The sequence below is a fragment of the Mus caroli genome, unplaced genomic scaffold (genome assembly GCF_978045245.1).
Source record: "Mus caroli unplaced genomic scaffold, Mus_caroli_1 scaffold_14, whole genome shotgun sequence".
In the NCBI taxonomy this organism is placed as follows: Eukaryota; Metazoa; Chordata; class Mammalia; order Rodentia; family Muridae; genus Mus; species Mus caroli.
In genome coordinates, this window is record NW_028227269.1 from 105935384 (window position 1) to 105963110 (window position 27727).

At 50.7% G+C, this 27727-nt stretch overlaps 1 protein-coding gene across 5 annotated transcripts in view; it reads right to left on the minus strand.

Annotated features, from left to right (window-relative positions):
• Positions 1 to 1349: 1349 nt before the first annotated feature.
• Positions 1350 to 27727, minus strand: part of Bcl11b (BCL11 transcription factor B) — an 88201-nt gene continuing 61823 nt past the window's right edge. For all 5 annotated transcript variants that reach the window (XM_021179317.3, XM_021179314.3, XM_029484914.2 and 2 more), the window contains one exon: positions 1350 to 3555. In XM_021179317.3, the coding sequence (XP_021034976.1) occupies positions 1541 to 3555 (2015 nt within the window). In that variant the 3' untranslated portion in view covers positions 1350 to 1540. The remainder of the gene's footprint in view (positions 3556 to 27727) is intronic.

The following is a 27727-nucleotide window of genomic DNA, read 5'->3' on the forward strand; positions in this document are numbered from 1 at the left end:
TTGTTCTTTATAGTGCCAGTATTGTGAATGCCACGCTTAGCAACACTGACACTCAATCTCAGCTGTCCCTTACAGTTTAACCCACCTCTGGGCCAAAGACAAGAATATGCTGCAATTTCTTGTTTAGAAGCCATTTAATTTAAATGCAAACAAAAGCTTTAAAGTGCGGGTCAACAGAATTCAAACATCAAATCCCAACAAGTCCAATGTATAGTATGTCCCAACTTAATTGGAGGAAGGAAAAGACAAAACACAGAAACGGAAGCAGCGTGGGGCACCTTGGACAGAACTCTTCCCAGCTCCTCCAGGAAGAGAGAAGGGGTGAGATTCCCTTGCCCTACAGTGCCCATCAGCGTAAGATGAGCGACCCCGCAGCTAACTTCTCCAGTTCACCATCAGGGCCAGTTGTCTGCTTGGGACACAGTCAATTTACCACTGTAGCAATGGACACCTGGGATTTATCTGTAGGCTGGGGACTGAAAAGAGAAGCCATCTTGCCAGGAGAAGCCTGAGAGAACATTGTTAGTCTCTTCCTTCCTGCCACTACAGGCCACAGCTGTCTACCCAGTGGGTATCCTCAGCCCATTTTATGCAGCCAAATCTACAGCAAAGGGCAGAGGCGGCTTCCCAGAATACGTCAAGCTCCCCCAGAAAAGGGCATTATTGTATCTCCTGGTAACGCACAATTGCAGGATGCGGGGGCTGTTTCTAGAGTCACCCTGGAAAAGATTCTCGGGGTCCCGAGTGGGGGAGAGGCTCGTTTGCCACGCCCCCCTCAACTTTTTCCTTCCATAGCATGAAAGTTGAATGCCACACAGAGACGCCCGCCTCTGTGGCTCAGGAGGACATCAGTGCTACCTCTCCAATACGATGCTAAGACAAAGTGCTACAATTTTAAAGATTGTAATCCGCTGTACATCCACCTCCCGGAAAAAAAAAATGGTTTTGAAAGCCACCCCTCCCCCCGGAAAAAAATCCCACATGCCACTTTTCATTTCAGGACAAAGTAAATGATGAAAACGCAAACAACTTTAAAAGTCATTTAAGTGTTGGCTTCTTGACAAGAAATTACACATGCTTAGCTTAAATTTCAAAAAAGCAGCACCCCCCCACACACACACACAAAAAATTATAATTTAAAAGATAGCTTCCCTCTACGTCACTTGCGAGTCATTGCTCAGACTACTACTGGGTTATTAAAAAAATTGAAGGGATGGATACTCAACAAAATCTTTTAAAGGAATTTAAACAGAAATAATAATAATAATAGGTACCTGCACGTACATGCCAAAAAAAATTACAAAACCCAATAAATACAGAAATTATTGCACAGTTAAAAGGCTCCACAATTTTTTTTGTTTTTTTGTTTTTTTTTTTTTTTTAATTTTTACTGCCTTGATCAACCCTCAGGTAGGACTTCGCAGACACAGGTTAGGTTGGACTGCCGCCTCCCTGGGCCCCGGGGATGCAGAGGCCAGTCCGGTCACCGGTCCCGTTGGCGAAGGTTGACGATGGTCACGCTGTACAGACGCATATGCGCTTAGCTCCTCTCAGCCTGCTCGATTTTGACATCATTAGTCAGCAAGTGTTCACCATGCCACTTTTTCATGTGTTTCTCCAGGGTGCTGTAGACGCTGAAGGGCATCTGGCAGATGTCGCAGCGGTACACCTCCTTGCCGATCTGCCCGTGCGTCTTCATGTGGCGCGTGAGCTTGCTGCTCTGCGCGCACGCGTAGTTGCACAGCTCGCACTTGTAAGGCCGCTCGCCGGTGTGGCTCCTCCGGTGCACCGTCAGGTTGCTACAGTTCTTGAAGACCTTGCCGCAGTACTCACATGTGTCGCTGCGGCGGCCTTCCTTGGAGCTCGGCCTCCCAGGACCCGGACCACCCAGGTGAGGTGTGCTGCCCCCGCTCGCCGTGCCACTGCGCCCGGACAGCCCACCGTCCAGCAGGTCCCCGGGTGGCGTTGAGAAGCGTAGGCTGCCGTTCTCGGAGGAATGTTCCGACGACGTGGCGAAAGGCGACTGGCGCGCATCCGTGAAGCCCAGGAATGGGTCCTTCATGAAGTGGCGCGATGCTGCGTAGCCCACGAGCCACTGCGAGTACACGTTCTCAGATGGGATGAGGGCGGCAGGTGGCAGCTCCAGGTCTTTCTCCACCTTGATGCGCTTGGCCGCGTGCAGCGCGGGACCACCGAGCCCAGGGCTGGGCAGAGGTGCCGGCTTGCGTGGGAAGAGCGCTGGAAAGGGCTCTGCGCCTGGTGCAAAGGCCCCGCCGCGCCCATTCACTGCACCCGGTGCACCTGCGTCCCCACAGCCAACAGCTCCAGCGTCACCCGTGTCGCCCGCACGCTTCAGGAAGGCGCCTCGCTTCTCCCCATACTGCGGCAGTGCGCCCAGCCCTGCGTCCTCCATCACCTTGCCCAGGGCCAGCGCCTTCTCATCTGCCAGAGCCGCAGCTGCAGCCCCTGCGCCCGCCACCCCCGGTGGCACGCCGCCTCCGTTCTCGCGGCCACGGCCCAGCTCCGAGTCCATGCTGAAGCTCGACTCAGGCCGGCTCTCGTTCTCCAGCAGCAGCTCCTCTTCTTCCTCCTCCTCGTCCTCGTCGTCCTCAGGCTCGGGGCCCAGAGATGGGTCGCTCTCATGGTGGCGGAAGTCGCCATCGGCCGCTTTCAGGTCACCTGGCAGCTCGCTGGTGCCAGGCTCAGGGGAGCTGGCAGCTGAGAGACCGTCGTCTGAGCGGCCAGCCAGAGAGCCCGCCTTGTGCATGTGCGTCTTCATGTGGCGCTTGAGCTTGCTCGCCTGCGAGCACGCATGGTCGCACAGCTGGCACTTGTAGGGCTTCTCGCCCGTGTGGCTGCGCCGGTGCACGATGAGATTGCTCTGGAACTTGAAGGTCTTGCCGCAGAACTCACAGGACTTGCTCTTGGCAGGCGGCTGCGGTGGCGGTGTGCCCGCGGGCATGGGTGGCAGCGGTGGCGTGCTGAGGAACGGGGACTTGGGGCTGGGCTGGAAAGGGTTCAGCAGCCGGTGCATAGGGTTGCCACGGCCTGGGGACACGGGCGGCGGCGTGGAGCTGTTGCCGGCCAGTTCTCGCAGCCGCCGGGAGAAGTCCATGGCAGGAGAGTCTATGGCCATGGGGTTCAGGCGCATGACTCGGTCGAAGGCACTGGGGTGCTGGGCCACGAGCCCCATCTCCTCTGCACTGAGGCGGTGTGGGTCTAAGTGATGGCGTGGCGGTGGGCTGAAGAGCGGTGGCGTACCCGGCAAGCGGCCCTCGCCGAAGCCGGGGTGGTCCCGCAGGATGGGGCCCGTCATGCGCAGCAGGTTGAAAGGATTGCTGTCCCCCAGGAAATTCATGAGTGGGGACTGCGCCACGGCCTCCGGTCCGAGCGGTGGCGGGATGGTGAGCCTGGGCGTGAGCGAGGTGCTGGCCGGCCCAGGCTCCAGGTAGATTCGGAAGCCATGCGTGTTCTGCGCGTGCTGCAGCAGGAACCAGGCGCTGTTGAAGGGCTGCTTGCATGTTGTGCAAATATAGCTGGAAGGCTCATCTTTACCTGGGGAAACATGAAGAAGAAAGGCAGAGCATGAGCAGTTGCTGGGGAGCTGGGGTGGCCACAGGGGTGGACAGGCTTCGCTGCATCCACCCAGAGAGCAGAGAAAAAGAGATCTATGAGGAGCAGGCCCGGGGAATCCTTGGAGTCACTTGTGCAGTAGACAAGCCTCACCCGACCATCCAGACGGCAAGGGACAACGGGATCTATGAGCAGGCTCCGGATCACCTGGGACAAGCTTGCATTTAATAGGTCCGGTGTCCCCTGTAGGTGTTCTTATTTTCATCATTTTGGGGGCTGGACGGGAGACAGTGACAATGGCTACATTGTGTAAGAGACAGGGTATAAGCGTCACCTCCACACCATGTCGCCCAGGTTTATTGACTCAGTCACTGGTGACATGGAGACCCCACCCTCATAATTCACTGCTGGGGTAAAATGGGGGTGGAGAGCCTCCACATAGTCGATGCTAATACCCCACCCTCCAGTGGTGCAGACAGAAAAGTATGCTCGTCATGAAAGCCCTCCTCTGGGATGAAAATCACTCCACCGCATCCTCCCTTTGGCAACTACTGACTCTGTTGCTTTGCAAACTTAAAAAAAAAAAGAAAAAATAATAAAAAAAAATTAACAAAAATGGCTATGATGCTCTGTCGTGGAATGCCTGCTTAGCGTGTCTGAGGACTCAAGCCCAGTCCCCAGGAATGCTAGAGACAGACATTCACACAGCACCATAATACCTTGCCTACATTTGAGATTTTTAGCCACAGGAGATTCCCGTTTCATGGGCCAGTGTTGTGCAGAAAATACTGTCCGATAGAAACCCAGGTAGGTGAAGCAAGATTAACACAGAGCAAAAGTCCGCTACCCACCCTTACTGATGGCCTCACACACCCACTGTGTGGAAATCACTGCCCCAGCCCCCCAAGCAGGGCAGGGGGTGGGGAGTGGGACTCTAATCTAAAAGAGCAGTTTGGTGTCTTCTGCCAGAAAACACAGGGACAGAAAGGCAGCCACCAAATGTGACAGCAGTCAGGATGAGCAGCCACACGTGTTGATTTGTTACAACTGGCCCAGGTGACATAAGTAAGAAATCGCAGTGGACATTGGTGGCCCTGAGCCAAAATACTACAGATTTGTCAGTCAATCCGGCCGGCCTCAAGATGGAAGCCAAATCTCTTGTCTGGAGCTGTTGACTTTGACATGAGGCCACATTCCACTTGCCAGAGCCTTCCTAATAGTTTAAAGGAGCAAGAGAGGCATGGACAGGCCTGTGTACCATCATGGGGTGTAACATCTCCGAAGCGGTAGGAACAGGTCTCTTATTTCAGACCTGGCACATAGTATGGCAGCCTCAGTCTTGAAAAGCTCATTTCCTCCGTTTAAACTTGCCTCTATCAAACAGATATCAACACTGACACTAAGTCAGCAGCTTCAAACTCCCCGGCAAAGCCAATATGAACGCTGTTACCATACCCTACAGTAGACAGGGCTGTGGAAATGGACCTAAGAAGCCACCACCTTTGCTGTACCACCAGCCTAACCTGGGGCTTCTACAATCCTGGGTAGACAACATCTTCACTTCCTGCCAGCTAATGACACTTCATAGGACGCTGCACCCCCTACCTCCAGTGTATGTATGTTCTGAAGCCTCTGTTTTCAGCATGCACCTCTCTAAGTTAGGTTTGCCAGCCGGCCAGGACTCACAGAGAAGTACCGTGTCAACCTGGGGCAGCATTGGGATTCACTTGGACCATTGCACCAGCAGGCCCAGGACAAGTAGCCCTGGAATCCAAGACATGTTTTTGCAAGCCAGGGATTTTCCCGACATCCCCTGATACTGCATCTGTGGGTTTGGTGTGGAGGGGAGCAAAGCAGAGAAGGACGGACTGAAATAAGAGAATCCTGGAAGTCCAGCCTCATTCTGCTGTACATGAGTGTTCATGTGTGCACGCATGTGTGTATATATACATGCATGAGGAAGCTTGGGGACAACTTGTGGTATTGTTCTCCATCGGGCGCCATCTTCCCTTTTTTGAGACAGGGTCTCTCACTGGGACCTGGAGCCCACAGACTAGGCTGGATCGGCTGGCCAGTGTGTCCTGGAGGTCCTCTCCCACATCCTGCATCCTGAGAATAGGAGTAAATGACACCACTCCTTGTTTCTTATGTGCATCCTAGGGATGGAACTCGGGTTCTCGAACCTGCATGGCATTCCTTTACAGAAAGCCATCTCTCCAGGCCTTACCCCATCCTTTAAACCACCACCAACCAGAGAGCTCAGGATACAATCCTCCACACCAGACCCTCCAGCAGAACTAAACAATACGACAACAAACAGAAACAGTCTGGGAGAACAGAGGCTACTGCTCTCGCCAGCTGTCCCAGCCTGTCTGGATGGGTCCTGTGTAGGGCAACATGACCTCTAACGAGAATCTTCTGTTCTAGCCTGGTTTCACAAAGTCTGGGTAGCCACAATGCTTGTGACTAGACTGTTAGGCTAACAGGAGCCTAACCTCTCCAAAGCCCTGACTGCTCCATACTCAGCTTATTAGCTAATGTGCTCTGGGAACAGAGTCGCTTGCCCCAGATAATTCACACAGAGCTGGCCAGAAGACAGGTTCAGACTCTTCCTCACATCGTGTGTGTGTGTGTGTGTGTGTGTGTGTGTGTGTGTGTGTGTGTGTGTGTGTTTCTTAAGAAGGTTAGATACAAGTCCCTTTCAGACACATTGGAGCTCTCAACACAAATGAAGTACCATGTCCTAGGAGGTCACATATCAAATTAAAGGTGTTTCTGTACCCTTCTTTGGGCCCTAGCCATTCTAAGTAATGGATTTACAGAGGATGGTTGCTGAGATCTGGGGTGTTCTTAAGTTGGGGCCCATCTCTTCTCAGCATCTCCATTTCCTTGAGTAGCTCTGAAGTACTTCCTGTCCCTTTATCTGGTGGCCACATGTTTTTCTAGACTGTTCTATCCAACAAATCCCGAAGTCCAAAGCCGACTATGTAACTAGGTAGCCATAACTGATTCCATGTTTTAAAAGAGCAGAGAGAAGGGCACACATGTGCTGGACTGCATGCTCTAGAACCCAGATGTCACCTCCATAGTTAAACTGTGAGGAGAAAGGGGGCTGACTACTTGTCCAGTCAGATTTCAGGGCCACTTGTCACCATGGAGTGAGAGCTATCTTCATCAGAGCCCCTAAGTGTCCCTCCACAGAACTCTAGGATTCACTCACTGTAGGCAGCAGCCTCCCCCAGCACCTGACAGAAAGAAGAAAGTCAATCCCCCAGCCCTTGAAGGCCCTCCCTTGACAACTCTCTTTCCAGCCACCCCCTTCTTTTTTAAAATAAAATGTTCGTTTACATGTGACGACCTCATGGCTCTCTCTCGCCTACAAATAGCCCTGAGTATGGGGCTGCTCACTTTCAAAAACTGAACAATGTCAGAGAGTCTTTGACGAGCCACTTGGAACATCTTTCTATTCAGGAACTGAATAAGTATTTTATAGACACAGCACAGACACAGATGGCTTGCTTTTAGACAAGAAGAGCCTTAGACAGCAGGTTGCGTCTGACTCAGGGCTGGCTTAGCTCATCCCAAACTCGTCCTTGCTGCATCAAACTCAGAGAGTTACCTGCACACAGGTGGTCCAGTGCTTGCCCTGCAGTGGGTGGTGGCTGCTTTGCTAATGGCTGGGACAGGGTCCACTAGCCTCATACTGCTGTAGCGGCTGAAGCTAATGATCCTAACTGCTGAGTCCAGATGACTTCAGAAGCACCAATCCTGGCCTACAGACCTAGAAATGTCAGCTGCGTTTGCCTCACTAAATCATACGGGGCAGCTCAGAACCCAGAGAGGGCCCTGCGGTGTCTTTTCTTGCTTCTTCCCTCCTTACTTTCATAGATCTTTAGAACACACACTGAGCCTTCTTTGTTCTTTCAGTATGTTGTCTGAGGAGTTTCAAACGCAGACTCCTACCCCAGATCTCTTCTGACAAGACTCCCCACCCCCGTTAGGAGCATCACTGAACACTTGGAACTTGCTCACTAAAGGGTGTAGCCAAACATAAGATGTCACCTCTCTGAGCCTTGCTTCCTACTTGACCTGGGGACTGTGAGGTCCTCCCTCTATCAACCGCTCACTACTGTATAAATGTGGCAGTAGGCGTTATATATTGCGGGTTTGTTACCCATCCTTCTATGTGGCTATGAGTGTTTCAGGGATGCTTATTGGTTTAAGGCTTGGAAGAAGAGTAATGTAGCTTGACTCAAAACAGCAAATGTTAAAGGACACCTCTGATCAAGCAGGGGAACTGGTTCGGGCCTCCCGGGCTCCTCGGTAAGCCACAAAGCACTGCACGGCTCACTCAGCATTATCGCTACCTCAGCTCATGTCACCCTTGTTCACTAACACCTCTGAGGGAAGCCAAGTGAGGACCGTGATCACATGGCCATGCTAGACCACGGGGACAGCAGTTTAGAGAATCATCATGCCGTCAACCACCTTCCCAGGCCCCGAACAGGATCCCGGTGGCCTCCCTGCACACACCGGCCAACCCCAGGCCGTTTCTGCATGTGTCACACTGTCAATGGCTCCATGTTGACAGTGCCCTCTCATGGAAGGCCACTGATTGTCCCTGGTCAGTCTCCCATTAGGTCTACCCTGTGGCAGGCATTCACTCTAGGGTGGAATACGGGAGTCATTTTACAGAGCCAGAAAGCATATTGGTGACATATGCTGCTTGGGAGACCTAGTGAAGGGACCACATGGCAGTGAGGTGGCTGAACCTGGGACAGGAATTGGTACCCCTGGGTGTCTCATAGTGATCCTCCTCACCCCGGACCCAAACAGAAGGCTGGTCTTGCTTCATCACTTAAACCCCACCCCAACCCCTGAGACGCACACCCCCTATAACTGCTAAGAGTGCTCTCTCCACAGTTTTCATGATGACAACCAGTTACAACCATTATTCAGGTGACAAGTACATCTCATGTTCACTTAAAAACTGTCCCCCTCCCCATGGGGCTGGAGAGGTGGCTCAGTGGTGAAGAGCATTGATTGCTCTTTCATAGGACCCTGGTTCAATTCCCAGCATCCACGCAGCAGTTCACAGCTATCTGTCTGTGACTCCAGTTCCAGCAGATCTGATGCTTTCTTCTGGGTTCTGTAGGTGTGGTATGCACATGCCGCACAAACACACAAGCAGGCAAAACACCCATACACACAAAATAAAATAAAAATGAATCTAAAAATAAAATTAAATTAAAACTGCCCCCCCCCTCAGGCTGGAGGTGCATTCCAGTGTCCCAGTGGTAGAGTACTTGCCAATCCCCATATCTTCCAGCACTCAAAAAATAAAAACTAAAAATAAAAATAAAAACTAAAATAAAAACTAAAAACATCTTTCACGATGTCACAGAGAAAATGTCAACCGGGGTTCCTTGAGCGCTTATAGCCATCTACAAATCCATAAGTATCCTGCTGGTGCCCAATTCATCACTCGGACCTCAGCCCTGGGAGGCAGAAAGTAGAGCAGAGGTAGCAACAGACAGTACGAAATCTCTACCATGGGCTGCAATGAGCTAAGGACACTACAGGCTTCGTGCATCATGCCCACAGCTCAGAAACTGCAACTGCCATTGGTTCCATCTTACAGATGAGGAAACTGAGGACTGGAAGAGATGAAGAGATCTGCCTGACGTTCCCCAGCTGGCAAGTGGCGGTGTCTATGTGGTACACTCTAAGGAGAAAGATTGCTCAAGAGAGAAGTGTCTGAAGTTCAAGGGCCTAGGATAGGGGTGAGGCACGTGTGTCTTGGTATTTGACCTTCCATCTCAGCGGGAGCAAAAAGTCAAGACAAGTTGCTTTAGGCTAGAACTGTGGTAACTGACTCCATGCCGACCCGCAGAAGGGAGTGATAGAGTGGTGGCTCTGACAGTGGCTGTGGGGAGGCTATGTAGGGCTATTGACACTTAGTGACGCACTCAGCTGGCCTCAGTCTTACAGACAGATCTATCCATTGACTCTCCCTGCAAACTGCAGAATCCTCTCTGGTCTGTGCTTCAGAGAACCCTGAGCAAATACAGGGAGCCTGAGCCCCTCTGCTGTCCGTGGGACCCACACACGGGAGCTCAAACAATGGGAACTGGAACAGAAAGGACTGAACAAACGTGTAAGTTCTTCCTGTCACCGTGGGTCTTTATCTCACTGCCTGGTTACCCTACGTGCTTCATGCTCCTCCGGCAGCTCACAGTCCAGGGAGCTGAAGGTCACCTCGTAATGATTTATCGAAAAGGAGGAGCAGCGGAACTGGGGAGACAGTTCAGCCAGGGAGGTGCTTGCCTTCAAAGATCTGAGTTCAATTCCCAGATTGTTTAAAAAAAAAAGACTCGAGGCACCCATTAGAAACCCCAGTACTGGAAGAGCAGTCAGGAGGATCACAGAAGCCCGTTTGCCAGCTCCACCAACCTACTTGGCAATTTCTGAGCTCCTCAAGAAAATTTTGAGAAGTCATTAACATCTGAGGTTATCCTCTGGCCTCTTAACACATATACACCTCCACTCCCACCAAACACACACACACACACACATGCACGCACCCGCATAGTTGTATGAACGGTGCTGAGGGCAAATTTAGAGTGCTGCTGACTGAAGATCCAAGGGCTTAGCCGCATTAGGGATTAGAGTCTGCATTACATCGACTTCTGTCCTACACACCCATAACTGCACACCCTGACCATCTACAGAAGAGATTAGAGGTATTGCAGGCCAGACTCACTGTTCAGACTCCATCTTGTGGCTGGATTCCAAGCTTATCTTGTCAAGTACTAGGACTGCAGGCCCCATGGCAGTGAGAATCATGGGTATGCTTTAATGTCTCTGTCCTGTGGTCCTACAGTTCAATATAGTCTGGGACGTTTCCTTAGCTTTTGCAAGCAGACCCTTCTGTCCCCTTCAGACTTGACACTACAGTCAAGTTGCTGGACAGCAAGAAAGCGTGGGCTTCTCATTAGGAAGGGAGAGGCCTTCCTGGGTTGTTTGTTGTGGTAAATTGCCCAAGATGGGGTCCCCTATCCTCTACTTCCTGAGTGCACAGCAGGTGACTCAGGAGACACAGAAAACGTACACTCTGCCAACATGTTCTCTGTGTTTCCCCATGGTATGTGTCACAGAAAGTGCCACCACCAGGTTTCATGGAATACCTGTCTCCTCCCTGCCTGAGCTTCCACATGCTGTCAGGCCCTTTTAATGCTGGACACCAGGCTGGATCACCATTCTCTGACCTTGGTCTTTTTATATCTGAACCACACTCGAGGAGGAGTCTTTTCAGACTTCTTAGGAAAAAGGAAATCAAATCTCATCACAGGTGAGTAGGGCCCCACAATCCCCACAGCTTGCTGACTGGAAAATCCAGGATTCACATTCAGACCGGCCCGATCTGGCTCACTTTGTGTTGTTACTCACAGCTGGTGACCCCTGTCACAAAAGAAGTGTTGACTTTGTCACTGGTCCTAAAAGGGGCTTGGACCAGGCAATGCGTGATCTTCCCACCTGCCCCTGTCAACACCAGAGAGCCGGACAATCAGAGAAGCCAAGTATTCAGGTTCAAGTGTAGGAAATGGTGAAGCGGATATAATGTTGAGAAAATCTTATTCTCTTTCCTTGTGTGGGACCTGCGCCACATAGATGACCACGTGGTTTCATCCACCAGGTGTTAACTTGCCCTGGGAGAAAAAGCTCTGTGCTTACCGCCTTCACCACAGTGGCAAACCAATTGCCATAGTCCCCTAAACAGACACATCTTACTGGAAATGTCAGTGACTCTTACTTCCCTCACCTCCAGGAGGCCACGGGTTAGGGTATGCACATGGTGTCCAGTTACGCATTAGACCCAGAATACTGTCAGGCTGACCCAAATTGACTAAGTGGACTTCAGAAATACCAAGAGAAGAAGCAGAAAGATTGGGGGTGGGGCTAGAGGCTGTAGTCAAGCCAAACATGAAAGAACCAGAGGTGCTGAGGTGAGGAGAGAGACAGAGTCCAGCAAGGCAGAGGCAGGCCGCCTGCAAGGGAGACTTTCTGAACGCACCTAGATGCAGGGCAGGTAGCCATGACACAGCTCTGTCTGCTGTGGGAGAGGCATGCAGAAGATGCCACAGCCACCCCATAGAATCCAGCTTGTGCATTCCATAGCCTTGGGTGAAGGGCTGGCCCTGCCCACCCACGCTGCCTCCCAAACTAAACTAAATGTCTGAACGTTAAGAATCGGTCCGTTCCCAGGAGTTCTGTCTCCAAGGTCACACCATGTCTGGGAAGGAAAACTGTTCCTTCATGCAAAAGCTCACAGCAACTTCCCAGTACCCTTTATCCCTGTGTGGCCACCTGCCTCTCTCTCTACACTGCACAGACTGATGAAGCACTGTGAGCCAGGGCCACGGAGCAGGAGAAGGGCTGCTTTCGTGGAACTACAGTCAGCAAGACATCGGTGATTACGTGATTTCCAGCAAGGGTTCAAGTATCGGGTCCATAAAGAAAGGTGAGTCCTAGGAACTTGAGAGCCCTAGGGAAGGCCCTCTGAGAACACCCTAATGCTGACTTTAGGAAGGAAAGCAAGGACAGGCTAGTAGAAGAAAGGAGTCCAAAGCATGGAGATGGGACCCTCAAAGCAGAAGGGAAACCCTGGAGGCGGACCTTGAGAACAGGTCTGGAGCCTGTCTGAGGAAGGACTGAGAATGTGTGGAAAAGAAAATAACTTAGCCGAATATAAAACAAATTCCAATTTCTAAAAAAAGAAAAGAAAGGGAAGGGAAGGGAAGGGAAGGGAAGGGAAGGGAAGGGAAGGGAAGGGAAGGGAAGGGAAGGGAAGGGAAGGGAAGGGAAGGGAAGGGAAGGGAAGGGAAGGGAAGGGAAGGGAAGGGAAGGGAAGGGAAGGGAAGGGAAGGGAAGGGAAGGGAAGGGAAGGGAAGGGAAGGGAAGGGAAGGGAAGGGAAGGGAAGGGAAGGGAAGGGAAGGGAAGGGAAGGGAAGGGAAAAAGAATTTCAAGCCCATTCAAGACAAGAACTGATTTGTCTAGCAAAAAAATCTCACTACAGCAAAGGATGCAGGTAAAGAAAATCCATGGAGTTTCCAACTGGATGATCTGCCACCACCACCACCAACAACAATTTCACAAATGTCAAAAGAACAATAAAAACAAACACCAATCTGTGAAGGCCTGTAACGTAGGAGGTAGCCCTCTATCCGCCTCTCAAGCAGGTTGGTTATGGCAATGAGCCTCTCATTTGACAGCTGAGAACTGTGAACCCACACCTTCAGGACCAGGGTGGTCTAAGCAAAGTGAAAGAGAGGTTCAGGTGCAGACACCATGCGCCCCATGGGTCCCAACACAGTCTTCTTTCAACCGTTCAATTTTGTGGTCAGACCAGGTGTGCAAGGTCAGGCTGGGAGAAACAGCCACCCAGCCCCGAAACAAAGAGAAATCGCTGACCGAGGGGCTGATCCGAGGAGGGTGAGAACAGAGGTGTTTGTCACAGACACGGAGAGTGGGGGAGGACGGGGCAAAGGGCATAGGTGATCTTACAAATGACGACGGTTCCCCTGGAGCGCCTACAACTACAGTTGGTCACCCTCAGAACCCTGGCCTCCCACGAAACCTTCAAGTTCCTGGGAGATCACCTAAGGTTTCTGCATAGTCAGACCCTGGGAAACCTGCGTGTCGCAAGCCTTTCTGAACCACATGTCTCCAGTGGGCTTTTCTTCATGCGTGTGGGGGTATGCGCACATGTTCTCGTATAAGCAGGTGCAAGTGTGTAGTGAGGTACTCCAAGTCTGTCTGTGCAGAGGCCAGGGGACAAGCCATGATGGTTCCTCAGGAGCCAGCCATCTTGGATTCAGGTTGTTTCCTTTTGAGACAGGGCCTCTCACTGGCCTAGAGTTTACTGAACAGGCCAAGTGGCTCGCCAGAGCACTCCAGGGACCACCTGTCTCAGCCTCCTCAGCCCTGAGATCACAGGTTCATGCCACTGTGCCTGGCATTTTTTGTTTTTGTTTTTGTTTTGTTTGTTTGTTTGCTTTTTGTTTTTTAACATAGGTTCTAGAAATCAACAGCAGGTCCTCGGACTTGCGAGCAAGAGTTTGCAACTGTGCTGTCTCCCCAGGTCCCTCCTGTGAGACCTGAGGTGCTGATGGACAAACTCATCGGAGTGGCTGTGTCATTCCGTGCCACCCCGACCCAGTGTGGGTTTCGAGAACGTGCCAGACACAGATAAATCACACTCATCATTTAGTGGCCAAAATGTAGTGAATTCAGGAAGGGAATGGAAAAGGCAGGGACAGCCCTGTAGGTGTGTGGGAGCCTCCACATCTGCACCCCGTTCTCTCACAAGGCAAGTGAACCTCGCCCCATGCGGCTTTCTATCCTTCCAGGAGACACAGGATGTTCTCATGTGTCATGGCTTCCTTCCCAGGAAACTCTCCATCCTTCCTTCCTTTCCTTAAACCCACAAAAATCTCCACTTTCTACCCCAAGAAGGATGGCCGGGGCAGTAAATCTCGTTTTAATGGAGTGTACGTTTAGCTGTGAGGAGATAATTGGCGTTATGGAGAGCCTCAACGCCGAGTTATATAGGTTAGCTAATGCAGAGGGGACTCATTACCGACACACTACAAACAAGTCGTAATATATGTATATTGTTCTGAGTGGTGTTATAGCGAAAGTGCTCCGGTCCACGGGGATTGATAAAGCGCGAGAAAACAGCAGATACGCACTTGTAAATTTGTCTCATTTGTCTCTGAAGTTAAAGGTTATTCCCTTGTTCTGAATTTGTAATAAAAACATGCTAGCCCAGGGTTTGTGGAGAATGTTTGAATATTTAAATTGTGTATAATGATAGGCAATTATAGGGTAAAAACTGGACCTTGTGAATGGGGGAGCACCGTGTGGATCACAGAGTGCTCCCCCACAAACCCCCTGCAACGACTCTTTTTATCTTCGATGCATTTTGTAAGCACTGCCACCCACTCTCCCCCCTCTCCCAAAGGCTGAGGTAGATGCCACATTCCACAGCCACTGAGCAGGGACCAGCTAGACTTGGCTTTGCCTGGGTAGGTGCCCCCCCCTCCTCTCCAGTTCTGCTTCCTTCGGTATGCAGTGCGTCTAACCCCCAGATGGAAGCTGAGGCGCACGGCTCCTCTCAGAGCTGGTGCCGGTGCTGCTGTGTGGCTCAGGAGATGACAGGCTGGGTGTGAGGAGGAGGTTCAGAGGACAGGATGAATTTCCTCTCCCCCCACTTCCGCCATATTCCCTTCCCCCAGGAGGGGTTGGCAGAGAGCCCCAGCTGTGCCCACAGCCTGGGGCAGGGACAGGGGTGGCGTTGTGACTCTCTGCAGCAGTCCAGGTGCCCACCTGGTCCTGGCTGCCAGTCGACCCAGGTTAACCAACTACAGTGTAAGGAGTAACTCTAGCCAGCTTGTCACCAAGCACAAAAGTCATCAGCCGGTGACTGCTCTTTTTTTGCACCACAATTAAGACGAATCAATACGACGTGCCACAAATGGTATTTTACTCTCAATAAGAACTGGAGCTGAGTTTATTCAGAATATTTTAGCGCTTCCCCGGGGGATTTTGGGCCGACGCAGATGGCAAATAAAGTAGTCAGCCTAAGGCTACAGCACATTATGGTAATTCTGATGTCAGATGTACTTTAATATACAGCTCTATTTAATCACCCCATTATTTCACATTTCCATATGAAAAACCTGCGGCTCTTCTGCACAGCTTTCCCTCTGCCTCCGTGCCAAGCTTCCTCCAGCCCTCTGCCGGCAGCCGGGCTGTGGTCATCCTCACCAGGCACAGCCCGACAGCACTGGAGTTTCCGATGGCCCAGATGAGCCGTTAGAAAATCAGAGGGCTCGGATGCGGGCCAACATCGCCACCATGGAAGACAGAAGTTAAGTGCACGCTCACGTTAAAAAAAAAAAAAATTAAAAAAAAAAACAAACCAACCAAGGGATGTGGGAGTGACATCTCCCACCCACAGACATTCGCGCACACACACACACACACACACACACACACGGACACACGGACACAAGGACACACACACATAAACTCGGGCACTAACAAGGAAAGAAATTAATCTCACACAGTGATCAGAGCCATGCTTACAACATATCCTCCTCCAACCACTAACAGCCCCAGTACAGTTGCTGGGTAGCTTAGCATCTATGCCCAGTCATGGCCTGTAACCCACACCAGCTGTGCCCACTGGTCCACCCAGCATCCTGTCCATTACCCTAGAATAGGAGTAAATGTACACAGGCAGCCAGGAGGACTGACCCGGCGACAAAGGAGGTTGGAAGGGGCAGGGCTGTGGAATCACAGCCTGGAACCATAGGTCTGAGGCCAGAAGGTCCCTGGACCTGGATGCTGTATCAGAGAACCGGAAACCATAAAGCCCAGACCCTGGGGCATGTGGGGTCCTGTGGATTCCACATGTCTACAGACCCTCAGGCTGGCTGGCTGACCAGCTGGCTGAGAGCAGCCAGTGGAAGCCAGAGTTTTGGCTAGGACTAGGAAATCACTCTTGTGTAGTCACATGGTATTCCAAAGAAGCTGGGCACAAAACCCATTGACCACCCAATTCTAGATTTCTTGAAGATGAGCCCCCAGAAGGAGGCGGTGACACCTGACACCTGGCCCTATCCAACCTCACAGTGATGAATTAATTTAAAGACAGAACATGATTCTTAGAGGTGGTTACAGTATGGGTCATTAGAACAGGCTTTGCTCCCAGGCAAAGGGGGTAGAGGGGATGTCTCCAAGGAAGGAGGGAGAGGAGGAAAAGGAAGTGGGGAAAGAGGGAACCAAGCAAGTTCCAGAGGACAATCTACAGTCCTACAAAGTCTACTCATCAAGAAAACTGGCTTCTAACTGTCATCCCAACACCTGGGAGGCAGGAGGGCTATTGTGAATTAAAGGCTAGCTTGGGCTACATAGTAAGTTCTAGGGTGGCCTGGTTTAGAGAGACTTTGTCTTGCCCTGGCTAAAAAAGAAAGAGAACCAATTCTTCCAGCATGGTCTGAGAATGGGCTTAGAATGGGAAGATGGCAGAGAAACCCAATTTGATTATAAACTCCTGGCCTCCTGACCACACAAGTTCATAGGTGATGCCTGTGACAGCCAGCTTGCCACCTGGGAACCCTGCTGCCTGTATGGGACACATCAAGGTCACCCTTAAGCCATGGTCAATTATATTATATGTTAAAATATGCTCTGGATGTAAAATTTGGCAGTAGAATTCAGTCTTGTCTACTCTTGGAAGACAGGCTAGACCACCAGTGTTCAATTTCATGCCCCGCCCCCAGCATTAATCTGGAGACATTTTGATTGTCATGCCCACAAGGAAGTGAAGGGGGCTTCAGGCATCTCTTAGGCAAAGGCCAGGGAGGCCATGGTGGACAGGTCATTCCTCCTACACACGCAGAGTGACCCAGCCCCAGGTATGCAGCCCGGTGGACGAGGAGTCCTGCACTGGACTCTTCAGCTTCCATACTGGCTCCTACACGTAGCAGAACAGAGTGACGTAGAAAAATGAAGGCAGAGGTGAGGAGAGAGAAGGGAAGGAGAGGTTACAAGGGGCAGCAGGGGAAGACAGTGCGTGCACAGGAGGCTGCATCATCTCCCTTTGGGTGACAAAGCTCAGGGCTGATGACAACCTTGAAGCCTCCATGCTTAAAAAGGTGCCTGCAGCTTGAACATGCTTAGAAAGGTGCCTGCAGCTTGACCCAGCATCAGTGACACTGCCACCAAGCACACCCATGTGTGAGGGACGCCTCCCTTTAGAGCTGGGCCACCACCAGGGCAGGGCGGTGGAGCTGCCCTAGATTTGGCAGCTCAGCTGCGAGCCATGCAGCGGCTGCCGCAGGAGACGAAAACCCAAATACACTTCCTGAAGCTGAAAAGATAAAAATACGGTTTCTGCTGCGTAGACCACTCTCGCATCTCCGAGTTACATACGGGGAGGTGGGGGGATGACCACGCAAGCATAAGTGATTTAAAAAGAAAAAAAATGATCTAGAGAGATTACATAAAAGGCACAATTAAAGGACGCTCACCATCCCGGGGCCTTCCAGAGTGTGCTGCAGCTGGGCTATTTTTAGAACAATCACTGAAGTGAGTCTTCTTAGTTGTAAAAACACTCCAAATCAGAAAGTCAATTTTTCCTCTATTTGCAGAAGTGAGCTGGCTCCTCTGGACGGAGCACGCGTGTTTTGCTTGGCGCCTGTTCATAAGACTGTCTTGGCAGCATTTCCTTGGAGTGCGCACGGTGAACCTGGCTCACACACACAGTAGCACTTTCATTTGAAGCGCCCCAGCCACGCTTCCCTAATAACAGCCTGGGAACTGAAAAAAAAAAAAAGAAAAAAGAAAAAAGAAAAAAAAAAAAAAAAGAACCCGGTGAGCCCAGCCCTTTAAATAGGGAACAGAGCAGGGCTCTGGGGCCGGCTTGCCACAACAGGGACTTAGGTTCAAGCCTTCTGTCCAGAAACAAGGCTCCCATTAAAAGTGGAAAACAAAACAATACCAGTAAACTTTCTGATGATAGCCACAGGCTCTCATCTCCATCCTGACACACTCTCACACACACACACACAAACACACACACACACTCACTGACTCCTTAGAGCATCTTGCCATCCCGACAGATGCCAGGATCCCCAGTCACTTGGTGGGGGGTGGGGGGCGGACAGACCTGGCTCACTTGCTTCCTTTCCTTAGCTGAATCTGAATGAGTGAGCTCTAGTCTCCTCAGCCACAACACAACTGATACCTGTACTGAAGATGTAAGGAAGATGGCAGAAAAAAGGCATGTGAGGGATTGCATCTGGTCAGTGTTCTGTAGACACAGCTCCTGCGCTAAGACTACCACGGAGTGAATGAATGAATGAATGAATGAATGAATGAATGAATGAGAGAGGGAGGGAGGGAGGGAGGGAACCAGAGTAAAATTGTGATTGGCCGCATGAATGGTTCAGCGGTGAATTAACGAATGTGTGAGTAGATGCAGACCGGTGAGGCAGAACTACCGGGTCCCATCTCACAACTCCTGCAAACTCTGTGAACCTCTCTCTCCACCACTGGCCTGTTTGTCCCACTTGGCCCTGCAACTGGGAGACTTGCAAATTCAAAGCAAGACTCGCAGGTACAATTTCCATCCCTCTGCCGCATCAAGAAATGTCGCTCTTTGGGCCTCTTGGAGCTGGCTCGTCACTACCCGCTCTGTTTCACACATTCCCTTTTCTTTCTCTCTCTGTGTTGTTTACAAAGGTTTCATTATGTTTTCAACTAATCAGAAAGGCCCCGCTAATACACAATTAACATGTGATTATAAAAAAAAAATTAAAATAGCTTCCAGAAGAACGAAACGTAATTAAGTAGAGAATGCTTTTCAATAAGAGCTTGCTTTAACCCATTGTCAGAACACAGTCTCCGTTCGTCCACAATGCCTGGAACAGATGCCAAGGGCAGAACGTTAAAAGCAAGAGAGGGAAAAAAAAGGACATTATTCTGGGGAAATAATAACTACCGCTTGGCACAATGCGCCTGGAACTCAGGTTCCGGCAGCAGAGGGGCGACCTCCCCCAATGCACTTACACGCTGTAAAAATACTTCCCGTCCACAGATGTAAAGTGGAAGACTGTGGCCAAGCCCAGGACAATCGGAACAACCGTCCAGTGTGGAGAGGACAATGGGGCGCACACAGGTCTTAGAGCCCACTGCTAGCAGAAGTGCCAGGCCACAGGAGAAGTGCTTAATTGCTAGCACCCCACGTTCACTCCTGGTGATGATATTCTTTTAAATAATTTGAGTGCAAATTCCAGAAGAGCTCTGTCTCCCAAGCCAGACTGGATTTGAGCCGACTATCCGAGAAGCCAGTGGGCAAGTCATCTCCCTTCCTTTCTCCCCCTTTCCCCCATCGCTCCAAATCTTTCTTCATGCCGGGCGTGGTGGCGCACGCCTTTAATCCCAGCACGCAAGAGGCAGAGGCAGGCGGATTTCTGAGTTTGGGGCCAGCCTGGTCTACAAAGTGAGTTCCAGGACAGCCAGAGTTACACAGAGAAACCCTGTCTCGAAAAAACAAAAAACAAAAACAAATCTTTCTTCATGCCCCCAGATGCATCCATTTCATTGGTCCTGATGTGGGTCGATGCAACTTCAGGCCCCAGAGTGCAGGATGGTCTCTGCCCATCCACAAGGCCCCAAAGCAACCTGGGAATCTGACCGTCCTCAAAAGACGGGGGTTTTTTTGGGAGCTGAGCATAGTCCGGACCCATAATGCATCTGGAGCTCGTAGTGGTCCTCTCAAACACGGTGGAAAAGAAGCAAAGGGGCGATCTCCCCCCAGTGCACTTACACACTGTAAAAAGACTTCCCTTCCACTGATGTAAAGTGAATGACTGTGGTCAAGCCCAGGACAGTCGAAACAAGCGTCCAACTTGTTGTGGAGGAGACAGTGGGGCACACACAGGTCTCTAGAGCCCACTGCTAGCATAGATCTGTCTCCCCTCTACAGAGGCTCAGCCTAAGGCTAGTTGTAGGCTTGACTCTCTAGTTTCCCTGTATTGGTATGGTAGAACAGACCCAAGACAGTGGCCCCAGGAATGGGCCTGGGGTGTGGTCAGTGCATCATCATGCTATTTCTGTTCTCAGAGCCTCTTAGAACCCCAGCCCGTGTGACCTGTAAAGAATTTGACACCACAGCTCAGTGACCTGGGCAACACACCTAACATCTTAGTCTGCCCCTGGTTGTGAAATTCCTTATCTATAAAGGAGCCTTGGAGGTTGGGGAAGAGGGAGATAGAGAGATTCAAAGGGTTTCTGGGAGCTAGTCCTAGAGGAAAAGATGGAGGCAGCCAGGTCCAGGCGTGGAGGATGTACTCACGAGCCAGCCGTTTAACCAAGGAGCATGCTACCTTCCATGGCAATAGCCCAAGGAGGAAGCTAATAGCCAGTCATGAAGATGAGGCACCTCACCATGCTCATATGGCAACTCCATCTACCATGGCTCCCAAGGGGTGCGGTGGAGCCAAAGCACAAGAGTGATGCTTACTTAACGAACACCATTGACAGGGTTTCTAGTGGGATGGAGCCCGCCCTTCCCACTCTAGCTGGCCGTGGCTCAGAATCTCTCCCTGGAGAGCGCAGAAGGAGAAATTGACACTACCTAATGCAAGATGACTTCCAAGGTGGCCGATCTAGGTCTCAGGCCCTAGAACCCTGCTCCTCCATTGAAACGAGTTCTCTGTCTGCCAAAGCAAGGGCAGATGTCCTCCGAGGTGTGCTGAGTGAGCCAGCCTGGGCTCCCCGACTTACACTTGAGTCCTGCACAGCAAAACAACTGTAGGCACTAACAGCGTCCACTCTGATCCACACACAGCTTAGTTCATAGAAAGAAGGGAAAAGGTCTTCAATGGCTCCCCCAAACTCCCCCTGGCTTCCTCTGTGGTATTCTCCATTATACTTCTCTCTCCCATTGCTGCTAGAACTCAGAGGAAGAAGGCACTCCCAGCATCCTCACCTGGTCCTACTCCACCCCAGGACACTTCTGTGGGCTCAATCTCAATGCTCTGCCCCCACCTGAGGGTTGCTGAGCAGTTCCAAGCACCTATAGCAACCTCGTATAAGGTTCAACCACTTTAGATTCCAGTCTGAGAGTGCAAAGCCCCAGGACATGAGGCAACCTTTCAGAGATCGCAGAGTTCACCTCCGTCCTAGGAGCTCTGCCACAGGCACACTCAAAACACAACCCAAATACTATTCCTTTGTCTGCACCCCCAGGAAGACTAGTCTTTCATGGGCAGGAGCCTGCACATAGCACACAGTAGGTACTCAAGCAATTTCATCCGGACTCATCAGAGAGGCTGTTCAGATTCTGCAGTCAGCTCCCGCCCTGCCCTGCGTGTCCGCACCACGCGGCAAGGACTGACAATTTCTCCTAGATAAATATCTGGAAAGAAGTCGAGAAACAATTAAAACTAGGAGCTAATAAATGATGAAGAAGCCCAGGAGCCAAGTCCTGGCCCACTTCCCAGTCTTCATTCATGCATCAAAAAAGCCCCAGAGGTCCGAGGCTTTGAGAGGGCAGCTGGGCAGTGGGGCTGTCCGGTGTAATAGGAATGGGATTGTGATATGATCGAAGGTGCCCATTGATTCCCACAGCAGACACTATCTCCCGGCGCCTCCCCCGCCACCCACACCCACCCCCCCGCACACACACACACCGCCTGCCACATCTCCCCAGCCAAGCACCCTTCTCCAGGAACACGTGACAGATGATCTTGTAACCAGGCAACCAGGGGGAAGAAAGGTTCCCAAGTTCCTCTACACAGGCAAAGGAGGATGGCCGCCTTCTTTGCTCTGTGCCTACTGGCTGCAAATATCTTTTCCAGATCTCACAAAGGAGATGGGGATAGCATTTAAACACCTCGACCCCCACCCACCCACCCACCCTACTCCCCGTCGGTACGCACCAGGTTGGCTGACCCACTCTGCAACCGGCAGCAACCTGCCCTCCATCATCACCCAAAGCTGGCTCTCAGAGAGCTTGCAGTGTCAGGACACTGTCAGCTGACCCCCTACCCTCCTTTCCTGACCATGCCAGGCCCCGGAAGCTAAGGCAACAGGTGAGTGCCCACCCTCAAGGTCTCTGGAAGTCTGACAGCACCCTAGGGAAATGTCCGCCTTGTCAGAGTGTATGTGGGTGTCTGGTGAAATGGGACGATATGACGGGGTCCCGAGGCTCTTACAAGTGAAACTGAACCCTGAAGATGGCCAGAGTGTACACCTGCACCTCTAAAAGGTCAAGATGCTTCTCTAGATGGAGGAGACGAGACATCCCAGAAATACAACACCTTCTGTTTACTTTGGTAACTCACTTGCCTGGTGTTTTGGAAGTGTTCAGTCCCCACCCCTTAGAGAACAGATCCTACCATACTAACTGTGGTGTGATTGAAGCCTAGGCTAGAAGTTGTAGATAGAAAAAGAACTCACTGTATGCTGGGCACTTCATTCAAATGTCTCTCTTATGCTGAGGATTTACTGTTGTGTTGTCCACAGTTGCAAGAACTGAGACCCCCACACACAAACCAGAGCCAGAAGCCACGGGCCAGCCCTTCTGCCTCCCTGGTCCTTGGGTCTTAGGGGAAACAACCCAGTCTTTGCTCCCAATCACTGAGCTCTAAAGCACTGTCTAGACAGAAGACTGGCGACAGAACCAGAAGCAAGGAGCAAGGGAAGAAATGGGTCCCTGGGCAGAGAACACACAGTATCAGGGACCCAGCATGGACCAAGCAGCACCCTGAAGGCTCCAGACCCAGGGGCCCCTCCTGCCAATCAGTATAAGCTACTATGCAAAGCAGGGGCCCGCGCTTTGAATTCACGGCAGAAATGTCATTTTCTCTCTCTCTCTCTCTCTAATATCCATAGTGCACCTAATAAAGAAAATGAGTGAGTGTGTGAGATGGAAAATTGGAAAGAAAGTAATTTTTTTTCTTTATGTGACAAGACTCTAGCTCCTCTGTATGTCAGGAGGTGTCGAGGGGCATTCCAGAAGGAAATGAAGACCTCGTTGGGGGGTGAGGGAGGATCACCTGCATATCTAGTGAGCTTCTTCTGGTAGCACAGAGAGGCCCAGCCGCTCTCACCCCCACCCAGCCCCACGCATGGAATAGGATGATTACCTGGGTGTCAGTGACCACAGCCAGGGGCTGGGGAACAGTTTGGTGGAGGAGACTGGGAAGTCATCAATTTACCAGCAGCATGAAGAGACCCAGCCTCACCTAGACAGTCACCTCCCACACGTCCCCCACCCTGGGATAGGTTGAGTCTGAGGATCCTGACTCCATCTGAAGCCCCCAGCAGGGCACGAAATAACACCAGTAAGCAGAAGGTGACTCCCAGGACACAGGGGTGTGTAACTGTGTTGGGAATCGATCGATCACAGCCAAGACACTGGTATCTTGAGCACATCCCATTACATCTAAGGGCGGAATGGTTTTCTGGGAAGAGGGAGGCAAGAGCTAATGAAACCACAGCCTTGGCACAGGCTGCTGGCACAGGGTGCCCAGCCTGAAACTTTCTTTTCCCATCAGCAAAAGTCACTGGAACTTTGGGGATTGGGGGGGTCACTGAGTTTTCTGCTTCTCAAAGGACAAGTTTGTCTTGGCATGCAAAAGGTATAGACAAGGATCCGAGAGAAAATGTAAATAAATACTAGTGTGAGTGCTGTTAGAACAGTAAGCCTCCATTTTTTTCTCAGACCTATACCAGATACACCATCATGTCGCAGACTCTGAATTCATCCTTGTCCCTCTTGGCACTTCCTCTATCCCTGGAAATGCCTGTGGTATCGCCATTTTTAATTGATGTGTAATGTTCCTTCCTGGGCCTGTTTTCCCTGTTCTCTTCCTATGAGAATCTACCCCCCCCCCTTTCAGCTTCCCACGATCACAGGGATGACACGTACCCTTGTTTGCATGTACCCTTGTCACATGCTTCCAGCTCCTGTGTATGGCACAGGACACACAGACACACACACACACACCCCAGGCCCCAAGGATACCAGCCTCCCCTAACAGAGACCAGTACGCTAGGAGAAATTTCCCACCGTGCCACAAATTACCATGGAAAAACATCGCCCATCTAGGGCCAGAGGGAGGTGGTCGCTCCATGTTCCTGCCAGGCACAGCGCCATCTCACAGGGCGCACTCCAGAAGCTTAGCCCCAGTGACATGCCCAGACACCTCCCTCAGCCTCCCAAGTCACAAAACAATGCTTTGTCCACAAACAATCATGTTTTGAAAAACAAACAGAAAGAGCATGGCTGGTGCTTTCCCAATACTTTCCACTTCCTGGAAATGTGAGATAATGAATAAAAATGTTCATTACTGAATTATTCACTTTTCCTCCCTGATTCACGTCCTGGTAATTACCGTGACCAGCCTAATAAAAACTGCTACAAACCGAGGGTCAACTGGCAGTTAGAAGTGTTCATTTTCATCTCAATGTATTCATCTCTGGCTCCTAATGGCCTCATTTTCTCCCATGCCCCTTAATAAATACCACTGAATTACAGGTTAAATAGCTAAATTAAATTATTGCAATTATAGCGTGCAGAGCCCTGAATCCGGGTTTACCTTTCCTAGTTCAATTAGAGACGAAGTTTCAACAGCCGCAGAATCATGATTGCTGTCAATAATCTCGACGCTGAGAGTCTCGCCCAGATATTTGGTGGGGTTTTATTCTCCCTTCTCATGTCTGAGGGGCTGATTGGAGCGCTCTCCAGTGCAACTGAATCGCACAATCAAAAGTGGGTTTTGGAAATCGACCACAAGACATAATTGGTTCTTTTCTACTGAGAAGAGAGAAGACTTAGCAGGGTTCTGGCGACATGCTCATGTGTGTGTGTGTGTGTCTGTGTGTCTGTGTGTGTGCGCGCACGTGCATGTGAGTGTGTGTCTGTGTATATGTGTGTGTGTATATGTATCTGTCTGTGTCTGTGTATATGTGTGTGTCTGTATCTGTGTGTGTCTCTGTATGTGTCTGTTTGTATCTGTGTGTATGCATGTGTGCATGTCTGTGTACATGTGTGTCTGTGTATATGTGTATCTGTATCTGTGTGTGTCTATGTGTCTGCATATGTATGCCTGTCTATATCTGTCTATGTGTCTTGTGTGTGCATTGTGTGTGCATGTGTGCATATATGTGTATATATGTGTGTCTGTGTATATGTGTGTCTGTATCTGTGTGTCTGTCTGAGTGTCTGTGTGTGTGGTATGTGTGTGTGTGTGTGTGTGTGTGTGTGTGCGCGCGCGCGCACATACATGTGTCTGTGTGTACACTGCTCCATTTTCTGAAAGGGAAAGTACATTTCAGCACGTACAGACGGACCTTTCTCTTACTCATGGTACAAGCCCACAGGACTTTTCCTGGTCCACACTAAGGAACTTCTTCATTATTTAAATATATTCTTCCAATGCGTGTTGCTTTTACCTCTCCCCAGGATTAATTATCTAGCATTCCCTATAAGACAGAGTATCTTAATAATACAAAGTGCCTGAGAAGGAAAGAAAAATAAATAAATAAAAAACCCTGCCAGTTCTGCTTCCCCAAATTGCAAGCTACAACAGTCTATTTCTTGTGTAACAGCTCCCCCTGACTTCTCCATTCCTCGGCTTCGAAGACAAGGAATTCTACCACGGACAGGGACTCTTGTCTATTTTTGAACAGTACTGCTACTAACACAAGGCACAGGTGGATGGTAAGACCCAAGAGCCCACCAACAACAGTATGCAGAAATCCAGCAGTGGTGGGTAGGAGTCTGTAGCCGAGAGAAGAGTCCTTGGTCCTGGCAATGAAAGCCAGGTCTGGTCAGAGCTAAAGAGACAACAGATTCCCTGGAGAGCCAAAGGAGGGGACCCAGAAGCCCTGTGCTCCCTACCACTAAGTGCCCAAAACCAGAACCCACTGCCCAACCCAGGGGACATGAGCTGTACCCAAGACCCTAAGCACAGATGTAGACACTATGTAAGTCTTCACACTTGCTGAAGGCCTGAGCCTGTATCCCAAAACAGAAGATGAAGCCTCCATTTAGGCCCAGTATAGCCAAGGCAATGAAATGGTATCCAATTGTCCATGTGTTTAGAGTCACAGCCATAGCCTCAGATCCCTACAAACCTGCTCCAAGACCTAAGCTGTAACCTCCCTCCACGCCCTCAAGGCCACATGTCCCTAGCCTAGAACAAGAGGCTGGTACAGCTGTTGTTGGCTTACTATAGAGCAGATCTAACCAGCCAGTGAGCATAGAGCTTCCAGAAAGTGTAGCCCACTGACTTCCAGTCTGGGGCCTCCCAGGCAGCACAGAGCATACTGTTGACCCAAATACTAGTGGCCCAAATAGTAGGGAAGTGTGGGCTATAGACCATAGATGACCATACAAGGCCATGGGCTCAGTAAGCATGGAGAAGGCAGGACATTGTGACAAGGCAGACCAGAAGGGACGTATGCCACCCCAGGTTCCCCAACATAAGGCCAAAGAACACTCAGTCCCTGGGCAAGTGGCCAGGGGTCTGTGCTAATATATCTATCAACGGCGGTGGGGGGTGGGGTGGGGTGGGGAGAACAATTCTGGCCATGGATTTCTACCCTAAAGCAAGAGCTAGGCTAGCTCAGAAGAAGGCCAGGAGATCACACTGGTCAGTAAACAGCAACCTACCCAACCCCAGGTACACACCCGTCTAGATTCAAGCCTGGTGGTAACAAGCTGAAGAATGTACCAGCAGCACCATTATCTACCTCATGGTCCATATGAGGTGTCTCTTCCCCAGTTAGAGATGAGGAACCTCTAGGGCTCAGAGAGGTGAAGTAATGAGCCTAAGACCACACACAGCTGGAACCCACTGGGTTGTTGTTATTAATAGATTTGCTCACTGGGAAATGATCGACCTACTCTTACCCCAGAGTAGGGCTTCTCAGTCTTCCTGGTGCTGAGACCTCCTAAAACAGTCCCCTCATGTTGTGGTGGCCCCACCACCACCACCATAATATTATTTTGTTGTTACTTTATAACTATTATCTTGGTAATTATGAATCATAATGTAAATATCTGATATGATACATAATGTAAATATCTCACCCACCACTCTAGAGCAATGTGTTTGCCTTTAGATGGTGCTGGTGGTTGGCTGGACCCTCCCCTCTGTGTTCTGTCCAAGGCACCGGAAGTATGAGCATCAGAAGTAAGAGCATCGCTGTTGATGACAGGTCTCAGGGCTCTCCTCCCTTGAACTCTGTGTTCTGGCATCTCCTCCACGGTGCTTTGTGGGGTGGGAGAGGTCTCTGTCCCCGTCACTGTGAGGCTCTGACTCTCCACAGACCTCCTGACATCCAGGCTGCTGCTCGGAACAGCACAGTGCCCCCTATCCACCAGGACCTACACATGGACAAAGGTCCCCAGTGGGTGCCAGGGAGAAGCAGTGGCCTCTCTCTCTCTCTCTCTCTCTCTCTCTCTCTCTCTCTCTCTCTCTCTCTCACACACACACACACACACACACACACACACACACACACACACACACACACACCAGAGCCCCTTGCTTGGCCTTACATGAG